Consider the following 24,512-nt stretch of genomic DNA (forward strand, 5'->3'; position numbering starts at 1 on the left):
CGAGATCGAGCGGCAGCTGCGGCGGGACAAGCGCGACGCGCGCCGGGAGCTCAAGCTGCTGCTGCTGGGTGAGTGCGGGGCGCCCCGGGGAGCCCGCCCGGCCGCGGCCACGGCCCCGGGCTGAGCTCAGGGGGCCCCTCGTGCACAGCCCCTGCTCTGCGAGGGGACCCCAAAAGGCTTCTTTTTGCCCCAGAATCCCAGCCCCATCCCTGCCTTTTAAGTAGTTTTGCTTCTTTGAAGAAATTTTCTTTTTTTACTTTGTAATGCAGAACTCTAGGACTCCTGGTTCAGAGAGGATACCTTTTATTAGACCCACTAAGAAACTGCAGTATCTCAATAGATAGATAGATATATAGATGATCATTTCTGCAGGTTGTAGCCGTCTGGGGCTGGAGGAAAAAAGCAATCGGGGATGGTGGACAGAGGTGCTATCTTTTAGTAGAGCAGCAAGATTTTTTTGCCAAAAATCTTGTTGGTCTAACAAAAGAGATCTTTTTTCTGCATGCAAGCTTTCAGACATGAGCGCCCTTCCTCAGGCTCAGGGAAAATTACAGATGGTAAAAAGTCCCCAGAGGTGGAAAATTTCTTTCTTTCTTTCTTTTTTTTTTTTTTGGAAGAAACTTTTTTTTAAAGAATTTTTTTTTTTTTGGAAGAAATTCGAACTCTTTAGATGGTCAGATTTGTGGCTCACAACCTTTGACAGTGTAAAGAAAGGAAGAAGGACTTGGAAATCAGGAGCCCACGTCCGGCTCATTCCCAGTGGCTTGTCTTGAGCCTGCTGACAGACACCCCAGCCCGCCTAGGCCTGACCCCCCGCCTGGAGCAGCCCCTAGGGCAGCAATTCCCAAACTGTGGGTTGGGATCACAACATCAGTGGATGGGGTGGCGGGGCTGTGGGTTGGGAGTGAGGGGCCATGCTGAGGAAAAGGTTGGGAAGCACTGCCCTAGGGTGTCCTTGAATGACATTGTTGTTCCCTGAACCCCAGGGCTTGAAGGCAGGGCAGCCCCTTTGCTTTTTGCCTTGGCACTGACCCGGCGACATAGCAGCGCAAATGGCAGTGCTAGTAGCTTTGGGAGCTGTTGGAGACTAGAGAAATGTGCCAGAGGCCTGGTTCTTGCTTGGGGGCTCTTGCGGTAGCTTCAGGAGTGTTGTCATAGCCCAGGGAAATGTACCAGAGGCCATGTTCGTGTTTGAGGGATCTTGAGAACGGCAATGCTGGTAGCTTGGGGGTTTCGTAGCCCAGGGGAAGGTGCCAGAGGCCAGGTTTTGCTTGGCGGCTCTTTTATTGGCGAACCGTGCAGGTGAGGGAGATGTTGGAAGAGCTTTCGGACACAAAGGGGCCTCTTTCAGGGCTGGGAAAGAAGCAGATGTGTAGGCTAACCTAAATAGCATTAGATTACTGTTTGTTTTCACACAGAGAGGCCTGATTTTTTGGTTACCCCAAGTGCATGAATGGGCCAATCTGTGGACACTCAAGCTGTCCCAATTTAAATAAAAACTAGGAGCAAGTGACACCATCTTTCCATCGGAGGGGCACATTTGCCCCCATGAAGAGCCATTTATCCCTGGAAGGATGAATGGTAATTTCCTCCCAATTTTTCCAATAGAAACTGAATGCAACTTGCTCCTTTTGGAGCAGCTGTCATGATGCTGTTTGGTCTGGGCTTATTCCTGGAGTTAGCTTTACTTTTCTCAGTGTAGCCATTTATGTGTCCAAGTACATCTAAACCTGTCCAGTACAAGGAATAAGTTTGTAACAATGATTAAAGTCCCAACAGCTGCTAGCACGTGCTGTCTGTCTTGCTTGCTCTTTCTTAAATAATGTATGGTCCATTAGTGGCTATTTATGATGATCCCCAAGAGGGACTTGTTTTGGGTTATTTAGAGTCAAAGCCCCAGGAACCTGAGACAGAAGTGTAGTGACACCTGCCATGAATCTGTTATCAGCCATTTTATGACTGTATGGTTGTTTTAATCATTACAAGTACATACTGGCCCAGCCACTGCTGCAGTCACAGGAGAAATGGCATAAGTGATAGACTGGGCATACTGCTGCCGCCACATGGGTAGCTGCTCCAGAACTGAAAAACAGGTTTGAGTGTTGCTTTTACTAATAGAGACACTCATTGTTCCCTTTTGCCAGGATCCTGGTTGAGAATCAGTGGTCTACACTGAACCCTTTTGTAAAATTTGCCGTCACTATTACAAGCAGTGCAGCTCCACTGGCATCAGTATCAGTGGGAGCACTAATGTAGACAAGGTATTGACCGTTGCAAGCCTCTCTGCGATTTGTTGTAGGCTTTTCTCCTGAGAATTTAAAGGGAAGTTTTAAATTTTAATTTAACAAAAAAAATTGTTCATCAAATATACAACTGACAAAACAAATAAATGAGTCTGCTTGTAGCTGACTGTGAGGTGGCAGGTTTGCCAGTTGGGAGATTGTTACTTCATTTTTATGCAAATAAAGAAATCTTCGGTCACTCCTGTAACAACTAAACTTCTTGCTGAACCAAGCAAGCTGTTTTGTTGGTAATTGAATAAGGTATGCAAACAGGTTACCAACAAAAAAGAAATGTCTTGTGGTTTTGTGGTATATGTGAGGGGGAGTGACGCACTTGGAGAAAGTCACATGCTGAAGACAACCATACTGTCTTGCCACTGCCATCTGACGAAGATTATGAAACAGCTTTTAAAGTTAAGTGTATCACACGATACTACAATTATTTAGCTTGAACATTAGAAGTTGATTATTTTCACTGTTTTTAACCCATCTGACTTCCATGGTATCAGATACAAACACAATATGGCAATGTGTCAACTGGAAACATTTATGTATGCATTTTCTTTTAAAAAAAGAAAACTGTTTGAAATGGAAAATAAACAAGTATGAAAGCATTGCTATTCACCTTCACTTTTTTGTAAAACTACTTTTTAAATTAAACCAAACTTTCTAGTCAGATTTTTACCTGCAAGGTACTATATAGGGCATAACTATATAGGGCTACATACTGCAAAATCCTTATATGCATGCAAAACTTTAAATATTTGAATGATAGTATTGGCTTCAGCATGAAAATATTACTATAAAACACGTTCTTTTTGTTATGAAAGACTGTAATGACAACCAAATCTGGCTTGTGCATGATTCAAACAACTGAATGTTTCTCTGTGCACCTGTCTCTGATGGAGGCAGGTGCAATAATAACTGTGTTACTTTAAATCATGGTCTTTGCTTTTAAACCATAACATTTGTGTATGTGCAGAATTTTATTGTTACCTGTTCCTTTTTAAATTTATGAAACAAGAAAGCATATAGTTTAGTTTAAAGGGTTTATCACAATATTTTAGAATTTTTGGTTAACTTCATCTACAAAAAAATAGTGTACTTTAAACGTTCTTGAAAGACTTTACACTGTTTCTACTGTTGTACTAAGCCAAAGAATAACTTGGCACCAAATAGTTTCTGTTTAGAAACTTGAGTAGGTGGCCAGATTTTTGAAAACGTTCATAGTGGGAACTGCTAGATGCTGAACTTTCAGCAAATCTTGTTTCCCCCTTCTTCATGACTATTGTGTACTCTTGAAAAATATGACCCTAAGCATTATTTTTATTACTGCATTTTCTTGTTAACTTAGATGAGGATAAAAAGCTTCAAGAAAATAATTGATTCCTATTTGTGTGAAAGAAATACACAAAACTTTTGTCAAACAATGAAGATAATATTGTTTATGAAAGTATGTTGAAATGGACCAAGAACTGCATAGTAACCCACAGAGGAAGTTATGCACAGGTTTTATGCATTATACATTCCTCCCAGCCGGAGGAAAGACCAGAATAACTGGTGAGGCTCACATATGAGAGGAAACATCACAGTTTCTTGCAGAGCCCAAGAGATTGGGTGTCATATGCTAGGCTTTGTATAAGTAACAAGATAATGGAACCCTGTGTGATCCACAATACATACAAAAATAATGATGGCAAGTTGAAATGAGTCAAGTTAGTATTGATACATCTGGAAGCAACAAGGGATCTCAGTCCTCACTTTGGCATGCAGAAAGCATAGCAAAGGCAAAACGTGGCTCATTGAAAAAATGAACAGAATAATCATCATCCACATGCAGGTGACATTAAGTAGGAAGACTGGCAAGACTGATCTCTGTGGTATCATCCCTGTGCTTCAAAGTTTCTGGTACCACTTCCCTAGTGCTTCCAGGAGTGCTGGCAAATATTGTGCCTCCCTCCCCTCTTTCCTACTTACACAATATCCGTGTATTTTTTTTGAAGTTTTTAGATTTCCATATCATTCTTTGCTGGCTCTCTGTGAAGGAGCAAAACCGCTGTAAATCTATAAAACCAGTGTCAATGATTTACGATAAATCCAATGAAATCAACAAGGGCATCTCTCCAGCATCCTTTTATGGGGCTACCTAATCAAGTTGAGACATCAGGCTATTCTTTCTACACTCTGGTGTAAATTGAGCCTATCTTTCCTTCCCATACTCTTTTTTATTTTTTAAGAAAGGAAAAAAAAAAGATATACAGCAAAAGCTGTAGATGAACACCTTGCTGGGGTCGTTTGACTCCAGTACTATTTCCTGCCACGGCAGGGGGTCGGACTAGATGATCTACTCAGGTCCCTTCTGACCCTAGAAACTATGAAACTATTAACCGTCACTTTATTAGCCGGAAAACTCTATTAACCGGCATCCGAGGGACACGGCAAAAACGAAACCGGAAGTACCACTTCTGGGTTTTGCCGCCATGAGCAGAGTTTTTCTTTGCCACTTATTTGGCCCACGGCCCAGGGCAAAGCAGCCTGTGCGGAACAAAGCAGCCTGCACAGGGCACCCCCTCCCACACTGATGCCGGGGAGCGGACCAGACCGTGCACATTTGATTAACCGGAATATTTGATTAACCGACATCCCCCATTCCCGGTACAGAGCTTTTACCGTATGTTGATGCTGTTATCTTAGTTGTCAGTGCTTGCTTAGCTGGGTGAATTATAGTCATTTGCATTTTAGTGCAAATGGGCCATGTCGGTCACCGATAGAAGCCTGATGGTACGTCTTTTTTTTTCTTCCAAGGCCTCAGTCTGGAGAGGTAAAAAATGGTGTGTTTCAATTAAGATAACTCAGCTGAGCTAACACATCTTTTAATACAGTTAATGGAAAAGCCCTTTTACTGCTCCTTTATGTGCAGGCTAACATATTCAAAGCCATATTAGCTGGTTGCGTTGTCGCCTGGGAAAAGACCTAGTTTTGATTGAATTATGTGCCTGTGGCAAGCCTCATGAAGTGATAAAAGACTGTGCAAGGTGTTCTCTTCTCTGGGTGGGAGTAGGAATGATGACCCAGGAGGTCTCTTCCAACCCCCTGGTTTCATATTCCATAGACCAAGGGTAGGAAATGGGAAGTATCTTTTTTTCAAAGGATTAAGGAGGTAGGCTACTGCGAATCTAGAATACTATGCTTAATCTTTTTGATTATCTAAGTTATCTCTTTGGTTTCTACAGGAGAATTTCTGGCAGGCTATAAAAGGAGTAAAAATTAGCACCAAAAAAAGGATGAATTGCCATTGGGCAGTAACTTCAGAGCTTGTTAATATTAAAATATATTTTTTGACTGAGGGCTTAATCTTCTCATGTTTTAATGATGCCTCATATCCTGCTCTCAGGAAAAGCATGTAAAGTAAAATATTGGACCTGGGGCTTCCCTTTAGGTTTCTTTACAAGTTACCAAGGGTCAGATAAACTTAGACAGAAATGGTCCTGAAGGCTTATGTCACTTGTGTAGCACTGGCTTGATAGCCTGTTTGGATATGTCCTTTCCCTTAAATATGATGCCAAGCTTTTCCTTGGGAGTAAAAATTGCTTCTCTCCTCCATTCTAGAACAAATTAATGGAAATATTAATTTGCTGAGGCTTCAGGGATTGTGATGGGGGAAAATAACTATTTTATTCTTTGCCCAACTAGTGCTGAACATTTAGAATATTAAAACTTGGTAACACGACTGTAGTGGAAAAATACATTACAAATCCCATTGCTGTCTAATTGCAGACCATCTGAAAATCATAGTCACCTGTAAGAAACATGCAATATTTGTTGTGTCAGACACTTCCAGGTGTTAGCCTAATGATGCTTGGGGCTGTTTATATGTCACTGATCTTGCAAAGAGCAGTCCAGTGTTTCATTAATACAAAGTAGCAAAGAAGAGTACGTAAGTGGATCCTGCATACATGTAGGATACCGATGCAAACAATATAGTTCTCATTTATTATTCACTATGGACTTACAGCAGCAGCATCTAGAAACAAAAGTTTTCTCAGTTGTTAGTCACAGTGTTGTCTTCCAGGTTCTTATTTCCATAGCAGCTTTAATTAGAGTTGTGTCAACCAGAAACTAATTCTGTCTTCTATTCTGAATTTTTTTTTCTTCTATTACTCTTACTAAAGTCTTTGCTAGTTCTGGCTGTTATTAATACACTTTGAAAACATTAAAGACAGGGATGGTAAGAAATCCTTTTCTGTTTAAAATAATTAAGTTGTTACTTCTAAAGACTTTTTCAGGTGTATACTGGCTTGATGAAGCCTGACCAAATTGGCCATCCAGTGATAACTATTTAAGTACATTTAAAAATATAAAAAATTTACAGTCACAGGGCACGAAGCAATCAACTCTAGTTATGAAAAGACTATAGGTATAGTACTGAGGAATAATACCCAGTGATTAGGGAATTATCGTGGGATTTGGGATATCTAGATCTATCTAATTCAATCCTCTGCTACCTATTTTTTGCATTACAGTGAGCAATCCACTTAATAGCTGTATATCTGGCTGTAATAAATTGAAATAAATTAAATGAAATTCATTGAAAAGAATGGGGGTTTAGGCACCTGAATATACTTGTCCTTAGTTACTTGGTGTCTGAAATATCAGCACTTTTATATCTTCAGGGTGTTTTGAATGTAAAGAACTAGTGATAAAGGGGTACTCAGACACTACAGAGCAAAGAAAACGACATGGCTGTGTGGTTATTGAAATAACATGCAAGAACATTAAGATTAAAATAATTATTAAAAGAGAATTAGAGGCTTAGAGGACTGTTAATGTCAGGGAACTCTTAATTCACAGGTGGCCTGTGTGTTTGTGAATGACAAACCATGGTGGTCAGCTGATTAACTGTGCCAGTCTAATCTCTGCAGAATTAGGGTCTGTATTGGAAAGCCATCACTTCTCCACCTAACGTAATTGGGAAGGCTGTGCAAATAAATGGTATTTCAGTTGTCCACTGAACAAAATACATTCAGTTACAATGTTGACTTGAATATAGGATGACCTTGAATATAAGATGTCCCCACCAATAATTAGATTCTATATACAGAAAATATATACATTTATCATCAGTTTCCAGGGATAGAATCTAATTATTGGAGGTTTGCCTTGAATTTGTCCTTCTCTCACTGCTACAGCAGGGAAAATAAATCTAGGGGGCCCATTTCCCTCTGGCCCCCTAACTTCTTGCCTCTCCAGCCGTTTGCCCTTTCCTTACTGTCAGACCCTGCTCACCATGAGCACATGGAACTAAGGAGCACATTTGAAAACACTGACCTAGAAGTAAACATACATGTACTAATTTGCATAAAATTACTACAGGTGCCCATAGACTTAGTTCATCCAGAATTGATACATTTTGCCTTTTGTGAAACTGCTGCAAGTTTTAGCCCAGGTGCTCCATAAACACACTTTTAAGTAGCACTTCTGTACCTACTTATATATAGTACAACCTATGCATGATATTAGTCCAAAGCCAAAAGGCTCATGATTCACCATATAGTTCATTGGGCTGGGCTGCAGCAGCATCCAGAGTATTTCAAGGCATGGTGACCCCACAGGTCAGCATGGCTCTGTATCTATGTATACTCCAGATACCATGGATCCATGTGCCAATTAGCTCTCCAGTCATCACTAGAATCAGATGTTCCTATCATGAGTATTGGGAGCCTCCAAAAATGTATATGCATATGAGGAACAGGGCAGCCTGGTCTGGCTTCACCTCATGGAGTGTGGGGCCACACTGATTGTATGCAACAGCCTGAGAGGGTGACAGAAGGATTCTGGGTAAACTGTTTGGGGTCCCATTTGGTGATGTTTGCCAGACAGGTGAAGAAATAGGAATGATTGGAAATGGAAGAGAAAAGCAAATATCAGCTGTGGGAATGAACAGGAAGTTGAAATGTATTTGATGTAGTGGCTCACCATGACTTGAAAAAGAGTTGGAACTGAGGAGGAAGGACAGTGTGCAATGGGCACTACCATCTTTTTTATTCAGATGAGCTGTTTTAACCAAGCTTTGTGGTACGTGGGCCATATGTTTTATTGTCATGCTCAGTCTTGGCTGCATCTAATTAACTTCATAGATGGTTTCCATTACTGATCACATGCTGCTTTTGATAGCAGTTTAGCGGTATACAATGATGGATATGGTTTCCATGTACATAACTGTAAGACAAGATGCATTTTTCCCTATGGTGACTGGGGGAAAATACCTCATCTTGTATCTGAGTAATTATGGTAGTTCCATTTTTTTGTTTGTTTTGAATGGAATTTTTCTTACTGAAATGGGTCTTTTTTTCATTTTAGATTAAGCAGAAAGTTTTATATGATTCCAAACAACATTTTTTTGGTTATGGGGATGCAGAACGAAGGAATTGAAATTCCAGACTTAATGTTGCTGATGGTTACTTAGTTTGGGCTATTCGCTGAGGGGTTAGGGTGCAGAGAGGTAGAGAGACATTCAGCGTTTGTGTGATTGGGTTTTTGAGAAATAGGTGGGGTACCTTATAAATCCATTTTTGTGCATAACTGAGAGCAGGAATTTGAACAGACTCTCACCTCTCTCATGAGTGCCCTAGCCTCTCACCTAAAGAGTCTCATTCTGTCTGGCTCAAGACAGATGTACACTTCAGTTGCTTTAAAAAGGGAGGGGATCTGCTGCTTGGGAGTGGCCATCAGCTATTATAATTCTGTAGTTATAAAAAGTAGCTAAATGGAGCCTGAATTTGAAAGTTGCAATGGTTTAACTACACTTCTAGAAAACAAGCATGCAGACATACCTCAACTGCTTATATTGGTTTCCTTTTGATATTGATACAATTATTACATCTGTCTATATCCTCCTTCTCTCTGTCTTTCTCTCTGACTTGATGAATACTCAAAATATTTAATACAGAGTAGAATAGAATCAACAGGCAAGATTAAGAGCAATCTACCTTAGAGTGTCCCATATAGCGTGTATAGGTCACTAATCTATGTAGGTGGTTAGATCATTTTCCTAGAAGGAGAGAGATTAGTGTCAAATCCCATTAAGATAAAGGAGGTTATTTGAACCTGATTCTTCCTGTGTCCTAGCCAGTGTGCTTTTGAGCTAATGGCATACATGGTAACACCATCTCCCCCATCAATTTTGTTACTCTAGTTCTTTGTTTCCTTGGGTTTTGTTACAGATACTCTAAAACTAAAACAATTGCTTTCAACATTTCCAAAATGTTTTTACAGCTTGGTTTTGGCTGAGTCTATTTAGGGAATCCAGTCTGAATTTGCAGATAGGTTTGGCTGTCCCTGAAGCCCCCCACTCCCCCCTTTTTTGTGAAGATATGATTAGCTGAAAAAAATTCAGACAGCTCTGCTGACCTGTTTTTTTTAGATGTTTTGGGGGGAAAAACCCCCAAAATTTGAATATGTATGGAGATTAAGTTTGCTGGAGCTAACCATGGCACTTATTCTGCATTTTGCTTTTTGCAATTCATTCCTCATGTCAGGGAAAAGCACGTTTCTGGAATATATTGCCATAGCAGAAAAAGAAAAAAAGAAAGAATCAGTTTTACCACTTAAGCAAAACAGTGTTTACTAAATATTGTAAGATATAACAAAGTGATATTTTGGGGAGGGGGTAGATGAGGGTGGAAAGGAACAATATATTTTTGCTTCTTGAGTTATTTTTTATACTGTCCTTGTGTATGGATTCTGAGCATAAATTTTGGTTTGTTGTTTTTTTGCTTTTCAGTGGGCTGAAAACTAACGTTGACAATATGGTATCTCAGGATTGAATCTTTCTAACAAAAGAGAGTAAATTGCATCATGGTCATTTTTCTGTAGGGAAATACTTTATTATTGTTGTTCATTCCTTTGTGTCTCATTGAACTTTAGTGGTATCCCTACTCATCTTTTTCTGCAGAAAAGTAACTTGATTTTTCTGTGACTATTTTAATAAAAGATGTGCCTGGTTTTTTTTCTTTCCTCCACCTTCATCTAGACTCTTTCTTCCCAACACTGCAAGTTAAATATCAACGTAAAATACCAGCGTGGACTTTGAAGCTATAGAAGTGCTATGGTTTTATTTGACAGTGAAACTAATAACTAGGGCTGTACGAAACACCATCATTTCATTTCGACATCTGTTTCACCATTTCAAAGGGACAGTATTTTGTTTTGTCATTTTGTTCCAAAGCACTGTCCCATTTCGTTTAGTTGAAACATTTTCACTGTTTCAGCTCGTTTTGATGTTTCGCCCATAGGCTATAATGGGGAATCATGAAAATGCCTAAAACGTTGTCATTTTTTGCCTGATTTGGATGCGCATTGCAGGGATGGTAGCCCCTTTTGAGGGCATGAAGCCTACCAAGTTTCAAGGAGATAGGTGCAGAGGTTTCTGAGAAACTGCACCTCAAAGTCTTGAAAGCAAAATTTGCTTTCATCTAGCATACAGGTCTGGGGGCTCGCAGCTCTGGGAGGGGTGTAGGGCTGTGCTGGACTCCTCCTGGGGGTATGGACCCCCAGCTCTGTGCCAGATGACAGGAGGCTGCTGCTTGTGTCTGGGACCAGCGCTTGGTGCAGCCTACACCCAGTGCCAGGGAAGACAGATGCTACCATTGGCTGCAGGCAGCAGTGGCAGCCTCCTTTCATCCGGGTGCAGATCTGGAGGCCTGCACCCTGGGAGGGCTGCGGGGCTGTGCTGGAGGTGTGGGCCCCCGGATCTGCACTGGATAACAGGAGGCTGGTGCTGCTGCCTGGGACTGGCACTGGGCACAGCCTGCACCCAGCACCAGACTCCAAAGAGCTCAGCCCGGCAGCAGGTGGTAGAGTGCAGCCCTGACTCTGCCTGCCTTCTGCCACTGGGCTGTGCTCCAAGCGGCTCCGCAACCCCATGGAGCTTAGCCTGTTGGTGGGAGGCTGAGCGCAGCACCAGCTTTGCCTGCCTCCTGCCACTGGGATGAGCTCCGAGCAGCTCTGCAGCCCCATGGAGCTCAGCCCCATAGCGGGAGGTGGGCAGAGCCTGGGCTGTGCTCCATCTTTCACCACTGGGCTGAGGTCCATGGTGCTGCGGAGCCGCTCAGAGCATAACCTGATGGTGGGAGGTGGGCAGAGCTGGTACTGTGCTCCAATTGGCTCTGCCAGCCCCACAGAGTGCAGCCCAGTGGCAGGAGACAGGGAGAGCCAGGGCCGCACGCCCTGTTGGACTGAGCTACATGGGACTGTGGAACTGCTCTGAGCGCAGCCCTGGCTCTCCCCTGCTTCCCACCACCGGGCTGCTTCAAAACTCAAAATGTTTCAAAACTTTCAAAATGTTTCAAGTGCCCTCATTTCATTTCAAAGCTGTTTTGATGTTTTTTGTGTCATTTTGATTTTGTTGTTTTGAGCTTGAAACACGTCAAAACAGGTTTGAAACAAAACATGCAGTGAAATTTCGCACAGCCCTACTAATAACTGTGAGTGATGCATTGCATAATGACTATGCAAGGGCCAGATTCTGTTTCCTCTATTAGACACACAAATGGATTAGGGCACCTAAGTGCAATTCTATTGCACCCTGTACCAGTCCCTGAAAAATCATTAATAAAGATGGTGGGTAGCTCATTCTTGTTGCTTTTTGCAGCTCAAGCCTTGCGGGTGAGATGATGGTGTGTTTATAAAAGTAGGTGCCTTAATGGATTTTCAGGGGCTTGAACAGAGTGGAATAGAATCACACTTAGGTGCCTAAGTACATTGAGATGCCCAATAGATTAAGTAACTCTGGTCCTTAGTCTTTTAAAAGACAAAGGACATGAGGAAATTTAATTACTAGGGAACTGAAAGAGTAAGATTATAAAACTTGTGTTCGAGCTATTTTTGTTGGTATGTTTATTTCACATACTTCATACCAACAGTGGAAGAGATTAAAGGTGGAAATATCTTTGCTGCCCCCAAACAAATCTTAGGGGACAGATTTTTTTTTAAGTTGTCTGCATGTCCTCCAGGCTATGGACAGGCATTCAAAATGCCTGAGCCTGAATTGGTTCAATCTTTGCAGGTTAGTCTAACTTGGGTAGGCTAAATCAGTTTGTAACCCAGACAGACATCCCAGAAATGCAGGGACATGCCTGCAGTGGCATAGGCTAGAAGCCAGGGGGCACTAGAGCAGACCTCCCTTTACTTCCACAGGGGTGAGCTAATGGGGGTATGGCCAGGCCTCAAGCAGGATGCTGTGATTATTCCCCCCTCCCGCCCCTCCTGAGCTGCTCCCAGGGAATGTTTATCACCCCAACTCAGTATTTATCAACTCATTAAGAAAACAAAGCCTCTCTCCATTAACTAATGGAGCTCTTCTTCAACAGCTCTTCCAAGGAAGGACATTAAGCTGCCTGTTGATTAGCTCCAAAAAGCCTGTTTGCCTCTGTCCTCTGCCACAGCATGGACCATAGCCAGTGTGTGATCTGCTAGCTAATGCTGAGGTGTCTGTGTAAGGCAGAGGGGAGGGGGGAATAATCCCTGTTTAGCAGGAAGAAGCCAAGCAGATGCTCTGTGCCTGCAAATCTGTGCCAAGCTCCTGCCAGGGAAGAGATGGGAGGGGCCAGCCCTGCAGTGGAGCAGAGAACCCTGCCAGGCCAGAGAGCATGCCAGGACGATAGGCGTGTCTGGTTTATCTTAAACCAACAAGGGGTCTGGGACAGATGTTGCATAAACTGAGCCAAATCAGTTAAGTCTGATACCACATTCAACCAGGTTTATCTTAAACTGGTTTAAGCTTTTTTCAAACTGGTTTATGTACACTAAACATCTGTTCTATTACAGGTTTAAACCAGTTTCTGATCACTTAAACCAGTTTGTGTGTAATGTCTGTCCCTAGCCCCACTGTCTTCAGGAATGTTGTTCTTATGTGTATATATATTTCTCTTAATAGAGGGAGCAAATGAACACTGAGCAGCAGGAAAAGCCTATTTGAACGTAGAGTGGCTAAACTGGTTCTGAAGTATTTTGAGTCCACTTTTGGAACTTGGGTCAAACTCTTGACAGAAAAGCTTGCTTAAATGTAGCCTGGTGTGCAAACTCACTTTCTGTTTCTACCAACAATCAAAAACCCCCAGTAATGTATACCTCAGCTCTATGTAACACGCTTTATCGCAGGGGATGTTCACTGTGATTTCACCACTGTTGAAGGAGAATGACCTTCCAAATGAAAGGGTTGTGAAAGCTAGGTACATTGACAGAATGTATGAGGTCACCATAAAAATTTTATCTGGTGGGCTAAATTGGATGTAGTTGGAGCTCTCTTGCCTTGTTTTATTTGTTTTTAGGGATGTATTATTAACAGCATTGAAGTCACACGAAATGCTGGTAACTTTTTTTACCTAACTTGTTTTCACGTTTCAAGGATTTGGATAAAGGTGATCGTCCTAATGAAACCTCTAACTATAATTAATGTAGCTATTATATTTTCTGAGCTTCAAGTTGGTGATTGAGGCTTGCCTGTCTCTTTGAGTAAGCTGTTTACTTTATCAAATATGCTGACAGTAAATTACTAACTAGTTCATGCACTTTTAAAGTCTAATAAATGGTGATGTCATCATGCTTGGGTTCCCCTTGAATATGTGAATCACATAAGAACAAGATTAATATTTTCTTAAAATCAGAGTTGACCAGATGGTGAATTGGAGCAAACAGATGCCTACCAAACAGCATGTCAGTTTAAAATATGGAACATTTAAACTGAAATATTGTACTGGGAGCTTATTTGACTGCAGTCTGAGGAAGCAAATATCTCCAGATAATCTTTGTTTTCTCTCTTGTTCTCTTAGAATATGTTGTATTTGAAAATAAATTTCAGGACTAGTGATTTGTCCCTATGGAAAACAGGTTAAACAGTGTCTTATTTTATTATAAAAACAGATTGTTGCCTCAAGGATTGCTCTGATGGTAATGTCTCAACAAAGACAAACAGTTGGCAACATTTAACATTCAATATGCCATTTCCTAGCTTTGTAAATTTCCTGTGTTTAATTATTTCTCTCTCTAACATGGATATTCATCTACATGTCAGCTTAATTTGCAAGAATGAAAAAAATAGATCAGCAGTAATTTGGAATTTGTTTTCCAAAGGATGTGGATGTATTTTTTTTGCATGCAGGATATATAGTATATTATTCTACCTATTGGTATCTTTAATTTCCCTCTGGCATTAGTTTGCTTTTATGTATTTGTGTACTGCTTTCCTTCATTTCAATTTGTTTAGCCATTTAATTTAAACTTGGCTTAAAAGCTGAAACACTTATAAACACATTTTAAGGATATTCATTGGGTTTATTGATCCCCTCCGCCCACAATAAAGAATAATTGACTTCCGCTTACTTGTGATCTTTCTGCTAGTTTGTATTACAAGTCAATTATACCAAATTAAATAATTACATGAACCTGTATAAATATGTTTCTTAACAAAGGTGCTGAGAATGATTTCTATATTTGTTTTCAGAAGTAATGATAAAAGTGGAACCTGTAAAAAACTGTTGTATAGAGTGAGTGATTATAAACATGAAAGTTTTACGGAAGCACTTTTCTTTTTAGGCTGCTATGCAATATGTTTTACTTTCAGCTGAAAACTATTAATGAATCATGGAGGTCAATTGCCACTCGTCACTGAAAAATTACCTTTAGTGTAAACCAAAACATAGTCCAATAAACTTTCCAGAAGTCTTAAAGTAACCAATATAAGAACAATAAACAATAGTCCAGGCATTCCTTTCTCTGAATTACTTTCCTGTTTTCAGCAGTCAGTAAACTGATCTATCAGCCTTCAATTTAAGGGACTTAAAAAAAAAAGACTTTGATCTCACTGTTTTCGTACATGGAAAAAATACGGAGAAAACCTTAGATCTTATTGACTCCTCTTCCTTCCTGAATTTCTCCTTTATATAATTATGTTTAAAAGTTGATGTTGGCATATATTAGCATTTGACATGAGTGTGGTATGTTGCATTCTATTGTAGTATGTAAAAATAATTTTGATAAAATGTAGGATATCATTACAGTGCAGTACTTTTGTGTGTGTAGTATATGCACCGGCAAAAATGTTAGCTGTTTAATAATGTTCTCAAAACCATACTTTTCATGATGAAACTTCTTATGCTTTGATCTTAGCCCATAAATGTGTGTGACTACAAATCTTGATACACAACTATTGGTATCTCTATAGACTTTGTGTAAAATATAGATAAATATTTATCTACTTTGCCATTTTTATCTGGAAGTAGCTATTAAAACTACAAGCTCTCTCTTTTTTTATGAAAGCCCAGCAGTTTGGGGGGTAAACGGGTGCAGGGGAGTGGGTCCGCCTTCCTTCTTCCCCCTGTATCCTGCCCCCTAAGGGTTTCCCTTACATTATCTGAGGGTTTACAAATTGAAACTCACTGAATGGATATTATTTTCTGCTGGGTTACTTCTATATAATTGGTCTCTCTCTGACACGTAGGTTTCCCTATGTACCTACGATTCCACAGATTCCTGTGATACAATTTCAAATCCTGTTTGAAACTTGAGCATTGCCTGGGCTAGGGATTTTGGGAGACATTTACAAAGTAGTTGTGAATGTATGTCTGTGGCTTCCTTGCATACAAAGACTAAAAATTCCAGCATTTCATTTAGATGAAAATTATAGAACAGTAACCTATTTTCTTGCATTCTAGTTCTGTATTTTGTATTTGCATTTTCTTGTTTCTTCTACCAACTTCTTCCATTACATCATGAGGTTGATGGTTATATTTAGAGCATCAGAAATATTGAAATAGCTTACTCCCACATTTCCATCTGTTAAACTTGCACTTAAATTTGATAAGAAGGAGGAGTTAGAATATGTCTGAGGTGCTGTCAGCTTAAAAAATATTTTAATGCACAGATGTGTTTCATATTTTATATTACTAGTAATGTGTTGGATATTTTAAAAATTTTATGAATACAGCTTTTTTTATACTTATTTCTGCTTGGATGCTAAAAATCCATCAGTTTCTTTTGCATTCAATTCCCTGTGTTGCAGTTTTTGGATTTCACACACTTCAGGAGATCATTTTTTTGCCAGAAAGAAAAAACATTTTCTGTTTTGTTGGATTCAGAAAAAAAGGAACTATTTCCCATTATGCTAGATTTTATAAACTTACGTTTTCAGAAATGTTAAATATGAGGACATGTACGTTAAGTCCCATTTTATGTTTCAGAGGTTCCAAATTTAAGGGATGTGTGACCATGTTTTTTTGTTAGCCTTGCTGCAGCAGTACCTCTACATGTCCTTTCAAAAAAAAAGAAAGGATGAAATAGGTAGTGGTGCTTAGTGAGCTCACTTCTTTCTATATAAGTTTTTCATATTTCCTTTTGCTCTTATCCTTCTGCATTCATAACATAATGTTGACTAGAAGGATGTTGGCCAAGATATAATTTAATCCAGTGGTTCTCAATCTTTTTAGACCCAAGATATTCCTTAAAAAAATGCTGGCTCTTGCTTTCAGTCTTTTACTATGGAAAAACAATATAGTAACTCTTCTGGTAAAAAGAAAACAGGTGAGTTTTTGACACTGTTTGAAATCTCAGGATGTGCCTTTATCACTGGGCTACCAGAGTTAGCTTGACTCTCTTTTAATCTCTCTTCTGAAATGTATCTTATATTCTTGATTGTACAGAGGGCCCCCTTAAGATGGATGGGTGGTGACTGCTGGTTGGCACTCTCCTAGGAGGTGGGAGATGTGGGTTTAAGACCCCTCTGGCTGAGTAATCCCTAGAACTAAATTGTATCAGTTAGCCTCTCAGAAAAAGGCAAACACCACCTCCTAGTCTTTTTCCTCCCCCTTTTGGCTGTGTTTTAAAGGAGAAATGGGAGGCATTTGTCTGTATGCAGAAGGACAACTCAGGTGCCAAGTTTCATGTAGGAGACTAAATGAGAGCTGCAAGTAGTTGCAGTATTTCACTTCTCCTCCCTCATGCTTTCTAACTTTCTAGCATCCTATAGGGATAGGTTACTCTAGGCATTTCCCTGTCAGCATACTAACATTGTGAATCCTAATCCTAGGCACCTAACTACTCCATTTGAAAGTTTCATCCTAACTGTACAACTTGCATACGTTTTGATCCAGTATTTTTGAGGCAGGTGAAAGGCTCCCATTTGCATGGTGGTCCATGGAGCCAGACCATAGACTTTTCTCTCTGAAGCTTTATTAACACTATCAAAGCAGAAATACCAGGGATTCACCCCTGAGTTAGATTCCTGTCCTAAAGGCTAGGGACAGACATTCAAAAAACCTGAGCCTGAATTGATTCAATCTTTCCAGGTTTGTCTAACCTGGCTAGGCTAAACCAGTTCGTAACTGGGCGGACATTTTCTGTGTACTAAGAAAACTCAAGCCCATGCCTGGAGTGGCTCAGGCTAGAAGCTGGGGGGAGAGGAGGGGCGGGGTGCTAGAACAGCAGATTCCTGAGCTGAGGGGCAGTGTGACCAGGCCCTGGCAGGACATCTGACTAGGGAGGTCTGCCTATACCATCCCAGGCTTTTCCCCGCTGACTGCTCAAGGGGCAGGAGTGTTGCCAGACTCCAGCTCTCTGCTAGCACTCTGAAACAAGGGGGTGGGGGGAGGTGCATCTGTTGAGGATACAGAGCTTTTCAGTCTCCCTTTCTTCTTCTTTATACTGAGTGCAGCAAATTGAGGCAAGCAAGGCAGCAGGAGGGTGATACGTGTTTATCGCCCTATTTGCAAAACAATAGCCTCTCTCCATTAGTTCAAACTGTTCTAAAACAGCTTACCAGCTGACCTGTTGATTACCTCCAAAAAGACCTAAGTGGTCACTGTTCTGTCTGCCTGTCCCAGTGAAATTGGAGACACACACAGATAGACACCTCTTGGCATTAGCTAGTATACCACCTGCCTATGGTTTGTGGAGCTGGGGTTCCATGCTCTGGGAGATGAGAGGGAGGGAGGGAGGGCGTGGGGGGATTCCTGCTTGAGCACTGAGCAGTGAGTGGGGGAAGCCAGGCAGACCCTGCTGTGCCTGCAGTTTCTGCTGGAGCTTCTCAGCTTAGAAAGCATTCTGGGATGCTGGGGGAGTCTGGTTTATCTTAAAAAAATATCTGGGACACACATTGCATAAACTGGTTGACACAAATCAGTTAAGTCTGATACTGCACTGAAACAGGTTTATTTCAAACTAGTTTCAGCCATTTTCAAACTGGTTTATGTGCACTGAACATCTGCTGTGTTACAGGTTTAAGCCATTTTCTGATCATTTAAACCAGTTTATGTGTAATGTCTGTCCCTAGCCAAAATAACCATACTTGAACAGCTTGAAGATGGAGTATTTTGTGCCTGGCTGCATGTGGTGGTCTTTTTATCATCTTTTGGCTTCCTATAACTCCTAACATGGCAGTTAGTGTTTTTAAATGTCCAGCAATAACAACACATATGTATGGTTCAGATAGAGGTACATGCAAAGATGGCTTCCCGGCCCACACATTATATGCATTTATTACACAGACCCCTCACAGTTTTTAACCAAAAAAAAGCTTTATAGCAAAAGTTTCCTAAAATATTTGCAATGGTTTATATAAGCATGGTTGTAGATATGCATTCAGAAATTCTGGTTAGGGCAGTTTTGACTAAATAGGAGACTTAGAAGGCTAGCTACTGAAAAATTACAGAAAGCCTTGTCTCATTACATAGAAGTTTATGCCATTTCACGTAGAACAATTTTGCTTGCAACCTTTTTAAAATTAACTGGCCACCCTTTTCTCCCCCCAGAATGATAAATTAATGGACAGCAGTCAAATAACTTTCACTGAGAAAGAGTATGTAGAGAAAGTATCTTTTGAATTACTTTTCTTCCTCTGCAGTGTCCCCAGCCTTAGCCATCTGTCTAATTATTATTGTTGGCATTGCAGTGAAGTCTCAGGGAATAGGCCACCAAATATTATACATATTTTGTGTAATAATTGTATGGCTGGTTTCCATCCTGCCTTATACTGAACATGTGACTGGTGCACTATCAGGGCTGGGAGCCCCAATCAGCTGATGGGAATCCTAGCCACAGCAGCCAGCCAGAGCTTGGAAGTGGACTGTGCTCCCAGCTGCATGTGCATTGGGCACCTGGCTTTCTACTTTCTGTCATGATCCTAGGCTCCCCCTGCACCAGCTATAGGGTGTGATTTGGATCTGATCTGCATGTGGCATGGCAGTAGGCACAACTGTTGGGATTGCTGATCAGGTCTCATAGTGCCTTTAACTGAACATCTGTCTGTGGCCTTAGTTTCATTTTTTTAACTTCTCTGTATATGTAGTCTAGGGATGTGTAGCCAGTCATTACATGTAACCTATATGCTTGGCCCTCCTTTAGTCTTAACTATTGTTCTAGTGCATACAGTATGCTAGACATCCTTTGTAGAAAGTTGCAAAGCATGAGTCCCAAGCTATTGCTCATCCAGATGAAAATCCTATACTTTGAGAAACGTAGGAGATCTTCTTTCTTGATATGATCCATTAGGCTTTGTCCAGGTTTTGTGTTTGATTAATTGATTCACTGTGTCCCTTGCATAACTAGAGAATCTGTGGGTATAAAGAGATATTGTCCATTGTCCAGTCTGGTTGATCATGTGGGACAATGTGGGACATGTTCTCCCCTTGCAGAGACAAGCCTTAGGGAATCGCCAAGGTGTGTCTTTGTACGGGGGAAAAGCTGGTTCCTGTGCAGTCCTGGGGCTGGGACTGCCACACAGCTGATAGGCAGTCCCGGCCACAGGATTACACCAGAATGTTGATGGGCACCCAGGAGCACCTGCCTGGCATGGCTGGAGAGTCCAGGCAGCTCTGGGGTAGCTTCCTTCTCCCTCTGTAAAGCAAACAGAAGTCTACCATGATAAAGCAGCAGAAATTATTACCACCTTTATTGCAGCCACAATTTGTGGGTATTTTTGGTACCACAAGGGGTGTGGATGTGTGTTTGATTCACCTTTATGCCTCCATAAGAATTTTTAAGGCAGCACAAAGGCAACGTCTGTTTCCATTCTGTATTCGTGTACTTTGGAGGCTTTGTGTATGCAGCTTAATTCTTCTTAGGATGTTGTCTGTTGCCTTACCCTTCCAGTTCAGATGTCAATAAAAAGTAACAATTATGTTTCTAGGTTACAATATATTTGATTAAGTTTATGATGCACAGCCATGTTTAATTTCCTCCTAAATTGCATTCATGCATATTGTTGCATTTCAGATATGTGTGCTTTTTTTCAAAGAACTTTGTTTGAACCTGGGTAATCTTTTGAATGCATAGTCATTTTGCTTTAATATCAATAAAGGAATAATAGTTTATCTTGATTTTTTTCATTTTCAGAAGTTCTCCACCCTCATTTGTATATTTAACTTGACTGTCCTTTAGTTATGTATACGTCTCTGTTCTTGGCTAAGATGCCAGAAAAGCATACTGCCTTCTAACTCAATATTTATTTCACACTTACTTATACAGTAGATAGAGCATTCATACCGTGCGAGAAGATTTCAAAAAGACCTTAGTACAAAATAAGCAGGCAGTTGCAAAAGGCATACTTCTCAATGGCTGCAAAGGTGGATGAAGGCTGCAGTGGAGGAGTAACCCCAGTTGTCTTGGATCTCCTTGCCACTAGACACAGGATTCTCCTTTGCCAAGACCCATGTGGTTGTTGATGTGCAATGGCCTCCTCTCATACAAGTGATGCACAGTCTTCTCCCACTGGTGCAACATCTACTCTTTTATTTGACCCATGAGAGTGATCATCCTTGACCATGAGGGCTCACTGCTCCCACCACCACCAAGGAGTACAAAATATTCCAACATAGTGCACAGCATTAAGCCACTGTGCTAGATCTCAGTTGGAGCATCTGAGTCATGAGGTTTAAAAAAAAAAAATCTGGCAACAGTTGTTGGTTCTGAGCATGCTTGAAAATTTGGATTTAATTAACATCAAAGAAGCATTACACAATCAGGATTAGCGACCATCTCCAAAGGCATAGGCACCAGGAGAATCTGAAGACCTGAGGTGTTAGATCAGAGGTGGGCAATTCTTTGGGCTAGAGGGCCACTTAGGGAGTTTTGGTGAGCTGTTGTGGGCCAGGTCAGCACCCCCACCCTTGGCCTGTAACAGCTCACCAAAATTCCCTAAGTGTTAGACTGGTCTGAGGGTGCTGGGCAGGCTCCCGCCTGGGACCAGCCTGGGACCCCTACAGGCATGGTATGCTTGGCCAGGTGGGTGGAGAGTGGGATATGTGGGTGGAGCCCGGGCCAGGATTATGAGGTAATGACAGCACAGGGCCAGGGCCTGGGGCAGAGCCGCAATCTGCTCCCACCAAAGCCCCAAAATGTCACTGCCCAGCAATCCAGTCCCACCTGCAGCCCCATCCCATCTGCCTGGCCGATCGTGCCCTGCCCACAGGTATCCTGAGCCAGTCTCCATGGAGACCCAGCCTGCGTGCTTGCTTCATCCATTGTTCCTGGAAGTGGGTGCAGGACTCATGGGCCAAGTTGCTGGGTCCAGGATGCCAGGTCTGGTGGTGGCAGCAGAGCCAGAGGAGCCACCACCATTGGGGCTGCTGGGAAGCAGAGTCTGATTGCCACACTGCCCCAGCCCTGCTGCACACCCAAGAGTAGTGGCAGTGTCTGCATGTGCCACAGTCCAGGCTGCACCCCACACCTGGGCTGGGCAGGGCAGGGCCAAGGGACCCACTGTGGGCTGAGTAAAATTGCTTGGCAGGCTGGATCGAGCCCATGAGCCGTATTTTGCCCACCCTGTCTTAGATGATATCTAAACTCATAAAAATGGATATTGTCATTGGTCATGTCACATGACATTTGAATTTAATGGTGTTTCACCTCAAGCTTGCCATTGTGATGATAACCGTTACAAAGTTTTAAGTTCATGTGGACTAAGAGAAGGTATTACCCATAGTGGTTATGTATGATAACTGGATACTGGTGCTATTGGCTAGGAACAGACATTATACATAAACCAGTTTAAGTGATCAGAAACTGGTTTAAACCTGCAACAGAACAGATATTCACTGCACATAAACCAATTTGAAAATAGCTGAAACCAGTTTGAGATACAGGCAGTCCTCGACTTACAACGTTTCAAGTTACAATGTTTCACACTTACAGTGTTTATAAATTGACACCCTGTTTCAACTTTATGACATCCATTTTGACTTTACAATGCTTGATTCGATGCAATGCCACACCAGTGAATAAGTTTGCTGCGTCGCTTGTTTCCCTGGAGAACATCTGTCCAAACTTCCTTGGTAGCTTTCTTTAAGAAAGTAGACAAGACTCCAGAAAAACCTGCAGCCAGGTCTCCTGAGAAGACTTCAGCCAAAAACCCTTCAAAAAGTCCAACCAAGATTCTTTCAAAAAGTCCAGCAAAGTCATCTCAAAGAAGTCCTTCCAAATCGATATGATTGCTATTTGCAATATAAATATATTAATGTATATTATTCATTTATAATTGATTGAGTACAAAATTCTGGGGCATTTTTAGTGAAAATAGGGTATCAGGCCTTGGTTCAGGAACAATCCCCCATTTATAACATTGTTTCTTTTGAGAAAATTGGTTCCAAGCTACAGCGTTTTGACTTAAGAGATGGTTTTCAGGAACCAATTCTGTCGTAAGTCCGAGGACTGCCTGTAAACCTGATTGAATGTAGTATCACACTTAACTGATTTGGGTCAAACTGGTTTATGCAATGTCTGTCCCAGACCCCTTGATGGTTTGAGTTAGATCAGAGACCCGCAGGATCCCTGCATGCTCTTTGGGCTGGGCAGGGCTCTCTGCTCCACAGCAGAACTGGCCCCTCCCCTTGCTGCAGCTCCAGCAGAGACTGCAGGCACAGTAGGGTCTGCCTGGCTTCCCTGTGCCCTACCAAGCCTTGCTGCTTGCTGCTTAAGCAGGAATCCCCCCTCCCTTCCTCCATATCTCCCTCCCATCTCGGTATGCTAGCTAATACTGAGAGGTGTCTCTGTGTGTCTCCAATTTCACTGGGCCAGGCAGACAGAACAATGACCACTTAGGACTTTTTGGAGGTAATCAACAGGTCAGCTAGTAAGCTGTTTAAGAAGAGTTTGAACTAATGCAGAGAAGCAATTGTTTAGCAGATGGGGTGATAAACATTGTTATCAGCCCCCTGCTGGCTTGCTTCCCTGTCAGTTTGCTGTACCCAGTATAAAGAAGCAGGGACGGAGATTGAAAAGCTCTGTATCCTCAACAGATGCATGCACTGCAAACCCCCCTTCCCTCAATAGTGCTAGCAGGGGGCTGGGATCTGGCAAAACTCACGCCCCTTGACCAGTCAGCAGGGAGACCTCCCTAATCAGAGGTCCTGCCAGGGTCTGGCCATGCTGCTCCTCAGCTCAGCACTCTGGAAAGGAAGGGAGGGCTGGTCTAGTGTTCCCCCCCCGGCTTCTAGCCTGAGCCACTGCAGGCATGTGCCTTAATTTCCTCAGTTCACAGAGAATGTCTGAGGTAAACCAGTTCCGACTAGCCAGGTTAGACTAACCCGCAAAGATTGAATCAATTCAGGCTTTGGATTTTTTAATGTATGTCTCGAGCCATTTTGTATAGTTCCAGACAGAGAATGGAGGTGCTACAATAGCAATTTATTACTAGCACAACTGCAGAGGTACTGTGCTTTATATATTTATGAAGATGCCCAGCTCTAGCTGATAGCTATTGTATAAAGAAGAGCAGCTACATCCAATAACTCTTAAAATGTACACCATTATTGGACCTGGGCTGTTCAGTTCAGATCACCACAACCTGCTGCAGCCTACATTGGTAGCAGGGCCTGGCACAATAGGCATCTTGATATTCCCACTTTGATGAAGAAGCTCTTTCTAGTAAAAATGAGTATATTTTTAATGTAGAACCTGGAGTTGTTTGTTTTAGTTAGAAGGATTTTTATTGTAATTGAGGGTGGGAATAAAAACGGGAGAATCTTTGGGGGCCTGAAATATAACGGTCCACCTCCCCCAGAGTGAAATGATTCCACTGAAGTGACTAGCAAAATAGTAATTAGTTGAAGGAGAGATTGTTCGGAGTGATGGGAACAACTGTCAGACCAACCTGATTGCCTTCTACGATCAGGTCACAAAGGCCATGGATGCAGGTGTCGCGGTGGATGTAGTCTTTCTGGACTTCAGCAAGGCCTTTGACAC

At 41.8% G+C, this 24,512-nt stretch overlaps 1 protein-coding gene across 1 annotated transcript in view; it reads left to right on the plus strand.

Moving 5' to 3' along the window:
* The window catches only part of LOC109298093 (guanine nucleotide-binding protein subunit alpha-14), a 206,065-nt gene that overhangs the window by 19,047 nt on the left and 162,506 nt on the right, over window positions 1-24,512 (plus strand). The window contains exon 2 of the mRNA XM_019518227.1: window positions 5-68. Coding sequence (XP_019373772.1) covers window positions 5-68 — 64 coding nt within the window. The remainder of the gene's footprint in view (window positions 1-4; window positions 69-24,512) is intronic.

This window comes from Gavialis gangeticus, unplaced genomic scaffold (genome assembly GCF_001723915.1).
Source record: "Gavialis gangeticus isolate Ggan-Ray unplaced genomic scaffold, GavGan_comp1, whole genome shotgun sequence".
NCBI lineage: Eukaryota > Metazoa > Chordata > Crocodylia > Gavialidae > Gavialis > Gavialis gangeticus.